This window comes from Malurus melanocephalus, unplaced genomic scaffold, assembly GCF_030028575.1.
Source record: "Malurus melanocephalus ecotype Western Australia unplaced genomic scaffold, MMel_1.1 scaffold_421, whole genome shotgun sequence".
NCBI lineage: Eukaryota > Metazoa > Chordata > Aves > Passeriformes > Maluridae > Malurus > Malurus melanocephalus.
Window position 1 is genome coordinate 175,468 of NW_026623653.1, and position 12,172 is coordinate 187,639.

General features: G+C 43.4%; 1 protein-coding gene across 1 annotated transcript in view; it reads right to left on the minus strand.

Annotated features, from left to right (window-relative positions):
- Positions 1–2,178: 2,178 nt before the first annotated feature.
- TBXAS1 (thromboxane A synthase 1) overlaps positions 2,179–12,172 on the minus strand; it is a 225,267-nt gene continuing 215,273 nt past the window's right edge. The window contains exons 11-14 of the mRNA XM_057379764.1: positions 9,243–9,331; positions 6,977–7,114; positions 4,787–4,949; positions 2,179–4,157 (exon numbers count right to left, since the gene is read on the minus strand). Coding sequence (XP_057235747.1) covers positions 4,083–4,157; positions 4,787–4,949; positions 6,977–7,114; positions 9,243–9,331 — 465 coding nt within the window. The 3' untranslated portion in view covers positions 2,179–4,082. The remainder of the gene's footprint in view (positions 4,158–4,786; positions 4,950–6,976; positions 7,115–9,242; positions 9,332–12,172) is intronic.

Here is a 12,172-nt window from a genome sequence, read left to right on the forward strand (position 1 = left end):
TGTAACATAGACATGCYCAATTTTAAACAAACTCACAGCTCAGCAATGCAAGACAACACACTTGCTGTTTCTGAGGAGAGGAATTATTTTAAACCAGTTTCCTTATTCCTCCCTAGACCCAACTGCTGTTGACTGAAGCATKTTGTACCAGAAATGCTAAACAGTCACCATCACTTAAGGATATAAAGCTATGTTTTGTTGTTGCAGCTATAAACATAATGGAGTGGGTTTTTGCTGTTTTATTTTTGTTTTGGTAGGGTTTTTTTTGTGGCGGTTTGTTTCTTTTGAGGGTTTTTTAAAATTAATTCTAAAACTAACTCTGCCCAGGATCAGTTTGGGTGCACAAACACACTGTGATTATGGTGATATCACCGGTTTCTGTTTTGGACAGCTGCTGGCAGTCTAGTGCCTTGTTTTTCTGGAAATGTGTGCTTCCAGAGGCTCTTTGATCCCTGSCACAGGTATATTGCTGAGCTCACACAGCCAGGGTGAGGTCCAGCCCCCCTGAGTATCCTGGTACARTATCTGCAGTGTCTGGAGACTGTACCACCAACTGTTACTGAGAAAGAACAAATGGCTCGGGGCTCTTTCTGTATTACTGGAAAGTTGGCAGCCTTTTCTTGTGTCTTCTCTAGCTGTCTGTCTCAGCCTGCATGTAGAACAAGGGTTGATGCACTTCCAGAAATCTGACTTCAGATGCAAAAATAATTTCTCTGTTCCCCTGTACTACAAGCTGACAGGTGAAAACACATAACACTTCCCAACCAGGAGACTGCAGAAYAGTTGAAAGACTTTTAGCAAAGASTYAAGTGARTTTASTTGCACAAATACTGTCCATGTTCARCTTGGATGCAGCTGGGMAAGGCTCTTGCTTCATTTGCCAAGCCTGTAAAATGGGGTGCACAGCTGCAGCCAATGTAGAACTGGGGTTTTTTTGAGTGGAGTCAGGATTTGAAAGGATGCTGGTGGAGAGGAACCTCAGTGCATCCCAGTCATACCAGTTTGATGCCAGTGCCAGCAACAGATGCACAGAGCTTGGAGAGGGGTCACAGATCAGCAGGAGAGCACCCGAAGCGCAACACAAAGGAATTCCAGCCACTCCAGCCCAACTTGAATGGCTCTGTGCAAGCACTGGCAGCATGCAGAATGAAAAAAAGAGGTTAGAAATGTGCAGTCCTGCAGGTCTGTGATCTCACTGGCATCACACAGCCGTGGTGGGAGGGCTCCTGTGGAAGGATACAGGCTTTGGGGGAAGAACAGGTAGCAGAGAAAGGAAGGAGGTGTCACGCTCTGTGCAGTGCATGGAGCTCCACCTGGGGACTGAAAGCTCACAAGTCAGGATTAAAGGGAAGGACAGGATTAAAGGGGGCCAAGGAAACTCGTTAATATTCAAAAATCACTTCCTCCAAGGTCAGGAATCGTGCATCCCAATAAAAGGGAAGTGAGGCAAAAATACCTGGAGACCTGCATGGATGAATGAGGAGCTCCTGAACAAACTCAAACACTGAAAACAGTGTCAAGGGCAACAAAAAAAAAAAAGCTTCTGTAGGTATTTCAGTGATAAAAGGAAGACTAGGGAAAATATGGGCCCTCTCTAGAAGGACACAGGAGCTCWGGTTACCCAGAACATGAAGAAGGCTGAGGTACTCCATGACTTCTGCCTTGGTCTTCATTGCTAAGAGTTCCAGCCACACTGCCCAAGCTRCAGAGGCAGGGACTGGGAAGAAGAGTTTATACAAAATCATGTGTGAGAAAGGGACAAGCTCAATTTAGGCTTGGAGTATTTTGTCAAAAATGAAGCACACCACAACCTTGTAATTCATATAAGGAAGACAAAGAAGCCTTTGACAGATGACTTCAGATACAAAAAGCTTCCTGCTCATTCAGGTAGATGGGAGGCTTTTAGGCAAGGCCCATCCAGCTTTTTGCCAACTGTGTATATAAGCTGTACAGACAATCASCCTCCAGCACACTGTTTTTAAGAGGGGAAAAATTATGGATAATGTGTAGAAATGAAGGTAAATACAGCATGTTGCTTTTTCAAATAAGTGACAATCACTCCAAGAGCAATTCATATAATCAGTGTGTTTGTAACAGGGCACTTCTGTTTGGGCCAGAGATGCTCCATGGAAAAGGGAACAGTTCCAAGACTGCCTGATTAGTACTTCACCACCACTACCTATACAGTTCTGTTTAAAAAAGAAAAAAAAAATCATATGAAAAAGAAAGAGACACTCTTTGAGGAGCAAGATGCAGTGATTTGATCAGTGTTCAGGCAGCATGTGGGAAGAAGGCAGCAAAAGATGCTTGCTGGAGAGAAACTCGGGCCCTAGGCAGGCATCAGTGAGCAGATGGCTCCTTCCAGAAATCCTTGCAGTGAAGCTGAGCAGTCAGGCTCTTCCTCCTGCTGCTGCAACACTTCTCTGTGCACACCACCAAGAGAGATGCTGYACCTAAGGAGATCTCAGGCAGACTGGGTCGAGCAGGCAGAATGTCAGGACTTGCAAAGAACCAAAGATGTTTCCTTATTTTTATAGTGCGGCAAGAATCTTTGTTACATACAAAAAAATTAAAGGAAAAAATGTAAGAATATATTTTTAAAAAGGATTTTGAGATTCTGCCAATCTCTTCTCATGGTGCTGTTGTTGAGTTTAACCCCAGCCAGCAGCTCAGSCCCTCAGAGCTGCTCATTCACTCCCCCACAGAGGAATCAGAGAGAGAATTGGAAGAATGAGAAAACTGATGGATTGAGATAAAGACAATTTAATAGGTAAAGMAAAAGCCACACACTRAACAAGGAATTCATTCACCATTTCCCATGTACAGGCAGGTGTTCCACCATCCCAGGAGGGCAGAGCTCCAGCAGGCATAACAGTGACCTGAGAAGGCAAATGCCATCATTTCAAATGTCGTCCCCCTTCCATCTTCTCCCCCGAGGTTTCCATGCTGAGCAKGGTGCCATATGGAATGGAATGTCCCTGTGSTCACTGGGGTCAGCTGTYCCAGCTGTGTYCCCTCCCTGTGTGGTGGGTGAGGGCTTTGCAGAGGAGTAGAACAGAGGGAATGTGAGCAGGGGGAGCTGTGGCTGTTCTGCTGCAGTCAGACTATTCCTTCCTGAAGGGAGCGAGGCACTGGGGACAAAACCTATCACAGGGTCACATTAGGAGTCAAGGCACCTGCTGGGGCTGAGGATCCAGGATCCCACTCCTTTGCAYTGGCTCTACTGCTTGCTCTTGATTTCCTGGATTCAAGGAGTGAGACAGGGATGGTGCCAGCTGCAATGCTTGGAAAGGAAAGGCCTCCCCRTGAAGCAGATGTTGTACCAACACCTTCTGATTACCCTTAAATTTCCTCCAGTCCTCCCACTTGCTTTAAATTCATCTCTTCTTCGTCTCCACCTTTCCAACAGCAGCCAGCAAAATGGCTGTCACCTCTTTTCTTTGGTCTTAGCTGCTGGAACTTTACTGGAAAGCCAGGGAACTCTTCATTCTTCTCCTTCTTCTGTCACATCAATGCAGTGTGCCAAGTGCAAATTGTTAATCTAAGTGTATTTAAAAACACTTCAGAGCATGAGGGAGGTGCAAGTCCTTCTGCTTCACAGACCCAGGGAGAGATTAAACATTGTGCAGGAACCTCAGCTTTGATTGTTAGTGGAGTTCATGATAAAATCCAATGCACTGAGTCCCAGGTCTTCTGCCATAACTGTGGTGCCTGTGGGGCTCTCTCTGGAGAAGGGACTCACAAGTGCATGAGAAGGATATGTTAAATTAATTGAAATTAAAATCTATTGTAAAGTGTGGAAACTGAGCATGAGGAAAGCATTCTCAAAGGTAAGTGAAAATAATGGTTATGTAGAAAAGCAAGTGAAAGTTGGATGCTTCTTTACAGATGCTATTCACAGCMATTTGAAAACCTCCAAAAAAGACTGTGGAGCCCATTTTAAAAAGTGATTGGAGTTTATCCCACAGGAGGGCACTAGCCATCAGTGGGACTTAGGCTTGGAGTTTTGAAAAATAATTATACCCAGTGAGTCACTAACAAAGGACCTCATCCCAGAAGGCTTCAGGATTGTGCTTTTCCTTTTAGCGAGRTTCCAGCATAATGTAGACTCCATTTTTTGGTCCAAGCGTGGCTTTTGATTTAAGCTGCAAAGGAATCTGTAAGAAAAAAGATCATCTTATGTACAGCTGTGCATGTTTGTTTATGTGTGTACAACACCCCACACACAAACAGACATTTTTGCTGGGGGACCAGTTCATACCAGGATTACTGTGGAAGCTGTAAAGTACTTGTTTTACAGTCAGCTGTGGTGGTRTAATATTAAATAGAATTTACAGCCAGAGGCTTGAGGCAGTGGTTGCCCAGGTATGCTGTAGATCTGAACAGAAAGAAATTAACTCTCAAGACTCCAGAGCTGCTGAGTAAGTGCTGGGTGCAATGTCCATAGCAACAGGGATACACCAAAGTGCTGAGATCCCCTGAAACCTGGACACATGTTCTCACCCTCTTTGAATCGTGATATTGTGCCTGTGGTCTTGCCATGCTGCCCTCCACTAAGGCAGGGACCTGTAACAGCTTCCTTTGTTAGAAAAATTCTCTCTCTTAAATCACATTTTGCTTAAAACATGCAATCCAAACCTCTTGTCCCTCCTTGGTATGGAAGCATCTGAAGCAGATTTCTCAAGCTAAAAGAGGGCACCAAGGCAGACCAGTTGTCCTGTCTAAGACATGCTGKGAACTCCCTCAAGTTAACAAGTGTGATCTGTGAGCCTCTGCATGTACAAACCTCAGTCTCTGGGCAGGTCTTGAACCGGAACTTCTGCAAAATCCTCAGCAGAGTCATTTTTGTCTCCAACAAACCCATCTTCATGCCAATGCAGCCACGGGGTCCTGCCCCAAAGGGCAGRTATGCAAAGGGATGTCGTTCCTTCTTGGCCTCCTCTGTAAACCTAGAAGGTGCAGAGAGATGGAAACCAGTTCAAGAAATGCCTTTTGGTCTTGATTCCATGCTTTTTGTTTCAATCTCAAAAGCTGGTTGTTTCAATTGGTCTTAATGGACAGGTCAAGGGGATTGTTGACAGATTATGTCCTGACATCTTAAGTAAACAGATAATTGACTCATGGCCATCAGCCTTTGTCAGATGGTGATTTCAGGAGAGGCCATGGAGACATCAGTATTACTTCCAATCTGTCTTTAAAGATTTGCCCTCATTTGAGGACCATGCTCAGGTGCAGACACACTGGCTCTGTGGCCCTCTGCTCACACCAGGGAGAAATTACAATTAATGGGCTGAATTGACTACAATTAGCAGCACTAATTTTTTAGCACCACTTTTCCCATTCTGTGCATGGAATACAGGTTCCATTCTTCATGTGTGGGGTTATTTCATAAAATCTCTCATCTCTTTGGATTCTGTTTCCAAGACCTTTAGACTGCTAAGGCCTAAAGAACTCATGCAGGGTAGAAAGAGATGAGAGGCAATACAGCCTATTTTGAGCTCTGGAAAAAAAAAAAATATTGGGTATTTCCACTAATTCCATCCCCATGCTTAGATAACCTAAATAAGATGGAGCCACTACTCCAAAAAGAACCACAGAGGCCCAAATCTGAGACTGAACTCATGTACCATGCTGCATATACTACTGTTACATACACAGCTGCATATCCCATGCAATTCTTGCAGGTAATGCAATTCTTGCCTTGCTCACCCCCATATATCATCCTGGTAAATTTAAAGTCTCCCTTGTTTTACTCCTATAGCCAATTTCAAAATAAAATATTGGGGGCAAAGGCTGTAGCTGAATTTTTTTTTGTTTGTTTTGCTTTCATTTTATAACGCTTACTAACACTAGCAACTGATACAAGCTGAGGAGAATGTTAGTAATTATACATCATTCCTCAGGGAAGGTTCAAAAGGGAATTAATCTCAGATTCATAACAAACAGCACTGTGTGAGTCAAGGGGATGGCAGCCCCCATTAACTACTTCACCCTTTCATACCACTATTAAAGGGGTGAACAAACAATTAAAAAAAACACTTCTAGATATAAGCATTCCTTAAAATACCCACCCCAGACTTCCAGCTACAGCTAAGATTCCTCTCCAGCAAAATCTCTGAGCTTCTCTAACCCTGGCATTGCTGTCCCTCATGACCAAAGGAGTCTGATGGAGCAGATGCCCAGATTTGTTCCAGAAGGAGCATTAGACAAACCCACYCACACCACAGTTGTTTGTGGAGCAGGCACTTTTTTTCTCAGCAAACTTTTCCGTGTAGTGGCAGCTTAAAATGCATCTGCCCACAAAACAGCTTCAAAATATAGCTCACAAAATTAAATTGTGCTTCCACATCAGCTGGAACTCTCCCTGGAAGCTCAGCTCAGCACCTGTAACACAGGGCACGTACAAAAACACAGCTTGACAGGGGTCCCCCCATCCACTGAGGAGAATAAATGCTCCTTGTGAAAATGTCTGGCCAAGCAAGAACCAAGGATCCTGATTTACAGACAGAGAGCAAATTCCCAGTGGGACACAGGGTGGGTTCCCCACTCACAGCGTACCCACTGTTATGAGATTTCAGGTGAAAAGGGTGCTCTGAACCTGCCTGGAGCTGGATGAGTTTCCCAGGTACATCCAAGACAAAAATATCCAATCCCACTTCTGAATTTCTGCACCCAGAAGGGGCAATATTCACAGTGTCTGATATGGAAACAGATCTGAAAACCTGTGCCACAGTTCAACCTTGACCAAAACTCACACCTTCGATGGGATACACAATTGTGTAATTTAACAGAAATAATGTGGTTTTATGGTCTAAATAAAACTGTGCTCCTTTTGGTGGAAATTCTGCTTTGGATGAGTAGTGGGTGGCTGTGGCTGTGAAAGAGCAGCAGAATTTGCTGTCTGCACTGCACAGGCTGGAGTTCTGTGCCCAGGGAAGGATTTCAACCTAAGAGTGAAAAGCTTTACTCCACGTACCTCTCAGGAATGAACCTCTCGGGCTCTGGCCAGAACTCAGGGTCGTGGTGAAGGTGTCCAACTGCAGTTTCAATGACAGMTCCTGCTGGAATATGCTGCCCCAGCACTACACAGTCTTTAGCTGCTTCCCTAGTGAATCTGCAACAATGTCATGCATCCCAGATGATTAACAAAGGTTAAAAACACAGCAGGAGAGATCTATGAAAGGATCTGTCTTTGACCATATAATTTCTGGGGTGACATTTTCTCACGGATAAATACAACAACTGTTGTTGATGCCAGTGTCTTCTCAGGTTATAACCATCTCCACCTAGAAGTCCATAGCTTCAGCCCAGTTGGCTGATTTATGCCCTTTTCACAGGAAACCATTTCTGGTTGTGCACTGTTTTCCAAAGCACCAACTGCTAAACTGCATCTTTACTGTTGATGTTGGGTTTCAACTCATTTTTTATGAAAATTGCTGATGAAATGTGTCAGTCATCTCTAAAAACGGTTAGATATGCTGGTTTGTTTCCAGGAAAAAAATAGGATAGCAAATGTAGCTTGGAGTTTGTTTATGTGAGAAGCTACCCCCTGTTGGTGCAGCACCTGCAACTGAGCAAGGGATGGTTTTAATATTGGGGCTGAGTATTCTGCTGATGCAGAAATTCAACCAATTCACAAGCCTTGGAAAATCACATTCTACATACAACATGATGTAACAACAGGGGCGAGACAGTGTGCAGGAACTKCCTTTGCTGCTTTCCACACTCTGCTTAAAAAGTTGAACAAAGAATTCAGCTTCAGGGCTGTCAGTCTGGTATCGTTACAGAAACACATTCTTTCCTCACTGTCACCCATCTCTCTTTCTCATAGACAAATAAATAACWGAGGCTCCAAATCTGGAACAAAACACTGGCATGCAAAAAAAAATTGCATTGACAAGCTATCCTTCTCATTCTTACATGAATTTGGTGATAATGGAAAAATGAGTTCTGAGGAGAGAAAGTTCTCTGGATAGTAAGTTAGTTAAAAATAAAATAAAACCAACTCATTTTTTATCAAACTTGGCTGCTACTGATTTTTCCCCTACCTCAGCATTATCCTCATCATAGACAATTAACATCTTTCAGCAGCTCTGGGCTGTCCTATCCACCCCACATCCATCAGAGTAAAAGCCAGATCAATAAACAACACTGACAATGCCAGACAAAACTTCAGAACAACTTTGCTCTGTTCTCATTCTGTCTCCCTGAYAAACAGTGACTGTTTCCCAGTGACACAACCCAAACTCAAAGATCCCTGACACTTTAACCAGCAAAACAGTTTCCACTGGTACCCCATGTACAACAGCAAAGCCCCATCATCTCTTCCAGGAGCAGATCTCTTTGATATTTCCTCTCTGAATAATCCTGCAGGTGCCCATGAAAAAAAAATCTTGACTTCCAATCTTGGTGAACATGTAGAAGAGAATAGGATTTTACACTTTTAAAAAAAATTTAAGGTGCTTGCGATCATGGGTTACATTTTTCAAAAGCTTTCACAGCAAGATCAGATTTGCCTTCTTTCCAGGCATCTGATTTTTACCCTGAGCTTCACAAGAAGCATTGCAACTGTCTGATCACTTTGAAAGATTCTATTTCTTAATAGTTGTATTTATGCTTGTGATGATTTAGAGCTGTAACAAACACACCATTTTCTAATTTCTTTTTGCCTTGTTTTCAGTTCATCAGCATGGTACAATTAGTCTTGTGGGAATTGGGACAAAACTTCCAAAAGTTAATGGATGTTACCATTAGTGTAGCTTTGTCAGTGTAATGCAGTGCTAAGTGTAAATGGGCCAAAGTTGAACACACGTGTAAAATACAGATTTCTGAATGTGCAACCCTTCCCCAGTTCAGGGCCTGAAGAGCCAGCAGGGTAGGGATGGATTTTGGGTTTTTTGGTGCATATCCCCAAAGCCTGAGGCACACGGAGGCAGCAGCCTCTGGCTTTCTAAGGCCAGACCTGCTTCAAAATGGCTCCATCCTCTATCCTTGGGGKATGTGAAGAATGGTGAGGAAGCAACCTCGGCCAATTTACTGTAAAAATGGGCTTTAGGAACRCCAGAATCAGCCAGCTCTCCTTCAACAGGCTGCATTATATCTTTCAAATGCACAAAGCACTATTGATGTTGGCACAGAGACTAAGAGACCATTGGTCTTCCAACAGCAGATTGCCATTTTATAGAGCCAGGGAGCAATCCTGTGCAATCAGAAGGGAGGAAAAAAAAAAAAAAAAAAGATACCTGAATGCAGGTGGGTACATGCGCAACGTCTCTGCAATCACCATGTCCAGATAAGGGAGTTCTTGGACATTTTGGGAATCAGGGACCATCTGAAAGGGCAAGRACGAAAGGAACAATTACATTTTCTCACATTTAAGTGCCAAACTCATCCCAGATTAGCTTTCAAATCATCTATTTTTTACTGGGCATCTTTCCTGTGGAAGAACTCGATGTCTCATCTAAAACAGTAAATGATAAAATTATACAAAAATGTGGGCAGTAATTAAATGTGTGTACAACATTCCTTTCATCATCAAAATGCTTTGGTGCACAGCCCAACTGAAGATATAATAATAAATCAACTTGCTAGGAAGTATGAAAAGCAGGTCATTGCAGAGAACATTGATAGCTACAACAGAGCCATTGTTTTACACATGCACCAAAATCTGTGCAGGACCCTTGTTTCTTCCCAAGGGCAAGGGCACTGCTCACACTTTGTTCACGAGAAAGAGCAAGTCCTTCAGTTACTTTTGTTAATGTAGGAACAGCCCCTCTTTGTTGCACTTTCTCAGCTCTAGAAATAAAAATGCTGCTGTGSAGGGGTGGAGATGGCACTGGAAGATGCTGGCACCCCATGAGGAACAGCACGAGTGCTAAATTGCTGTGCCAAGCAGRGAGGTGCTGGGGTACAGCCCAAATCCCACCTGGCAGGACTGAAACGGCGCCTGGGCAGAGAAATTTGTTTCCTCCAGCCCTTGTTCGATGCTGCTTAATTTTTCATGGTGGTCAATGCCTTAGCCCACRTTTTCACAATCCCAACAAAGCCATCCAGCCCTTGGTGGGCACTAAAACCCTAAATGGGGCTATAGCTCAGACGTCTGTGCCCTCTGGCAACAAACAAACAATGAGAGACCCCAAACAGCAGCAGTGACACGACTCAGCCCGTGGACAACCAGAGAATTTCTTCCACCGTTACCTTCCTTGGAAAAAAGCACATCTTCCCTGTTTTATTCCGTGCTCTCAGCAGAGGGCAGCCAAAGAACATCGAATAACCTCATCGGGAAAGTGGAGTTTTGTTTTAAATTAGAGCATCTCCTAAAGACCGACACAGAGTAAATCGGAGAAAAGCACAGACGTCAGACTAGACTAAACCTTTTATGAAGGTTTGGGGCCCCTGCCGTTCATAAAGGGGACTGGATTCCATCYTCCCTTTATTTACTACAGCACTTTTCATGTATAATGCATATTTTATTGAATTTTCATGCAAAAACATATGGTACACACTGAAAATACTAAGCAGAGAACAACTCCAGATGGCATGCAGAAAAGGCGTACAATGGAACAAGGATACCTTGCTGGATTAGGGTATCCCACTTATTCAGCACTAAGCCACCATGCACCATTTCACATTAACTGATCTCTTCTAGGGAGGAAATAGATACATTCTATTATCCCCATTTTTTTTTGGCTCAGGAAAGAAAAGCAGAAAGCAGAGAAAGTAATTTGCACAGGCTGAGTGGAACCAGCGCGTGCGCTCCTCTCCCCGGGGGAAAAGATGCAACTCAGCTTGTCAATAGATGAAGTATTTTGTCAGTCTATGACAAATATTATCAATACAGGCAGTGTGGGCTGCACTGACAGGCTTTCAGGGTGGTTTTTAGATTGCAGTGGTGCCTGCTAACACAAACCTTTGGCTCAGGTCAGTGGTTATCAGACAAAGGGCTGGGAGCCCAAAAGCCACGTGAGAGCCATGGCTGAAGGCTGGGTGAGGAACAGTGCTCCTATAATTTCAACAGCTAAAATCAAAGCTGGGAGAATGGTTTTATCACCCTGGTCTTGCAGGGCTGCCTAATTTTGTGTGGGAAATAGGTAGCAGAGGCTGCAAATGCAATCTTGAATTTCAGGTCTTCATGGCACAACTCCCTTTTGGCCACAGAGGTGCTCAATGCAAATGCTTGCTGTGGTGTGCATCCTTTTATTTTTTCTGCTAATTTTACAACTGTCTTTCAGAACTTCCCCCTGTCCTTTTTATACTGCTCTCCTGCATCTCTCTGAATCCTGAGTCAGCATCTGAGTCCTGCTCCTGCAATCCCTCCTGATTTCATGGCCAGGCTGGCTGAGAGAAGAGCCCAGGCTCAGAGAAAATGAATGGTGGAGCCAAGAGCACGCCGAGATGTGTTTGATTCTCTGAACCATGCTCTTTCCACTGGGCCTTCCTGTCTCTCTCATAATCCCTCTACTTACTTCTGGAGTCAATAATTAAGATAATTATATGGTAACCTGATATAATAAGTAGCCACTACATCAAACCACACATCAACGAATAATATAACACTAAATTATCGGAGCTTTGATTTGCTCTTTCAAATAGCTTCTATACCTTTAGGGGATTAGCAGTTCAGAAAACAAAATAAAGGTGTAAACCCAGCTGATTTTCCTTAGAAGAAAATTCCTTTTGCTTACATAAAGAAGGAGGGGTCGGTCAAATGGCAGCAGAGTGAACTCTGCTATCATGAGCACGACAGACACATCAGTCATTTCCTACATCTGATGCAACTTAATTATTGGCACTTCCATGCTTTTAGCATCAAAGTAGCTACACCTAATTTAGTAGTTGTTTGCAAGGGCTGACCTACAGCTGTGTAAAGTACACACAAGCCAAGCATCTCTATTTAGGAAGGACAGTTTGTTGCTTTTTTTTTTCCTTTTCAAAGAAAATATTTTCCATTTGTTTTTCCACTCCCTCTCTTAAAAATATGCCTTTAGCCAAGCACATTTCAAAAGAACGTAAATATGATTTTCTCCCTAAATGTCCCTATTTATATCTATCAACTGCTGGCAAATTTGCTGGGGTGAGGGTGGTGTTGTGCAAACATGCCACTTTAACCCCGGGAAAAAAAATTGTCTAAATTGCCTTGTGCTCAAGATGAGGTTTTTTTTTTTTTTTTTTT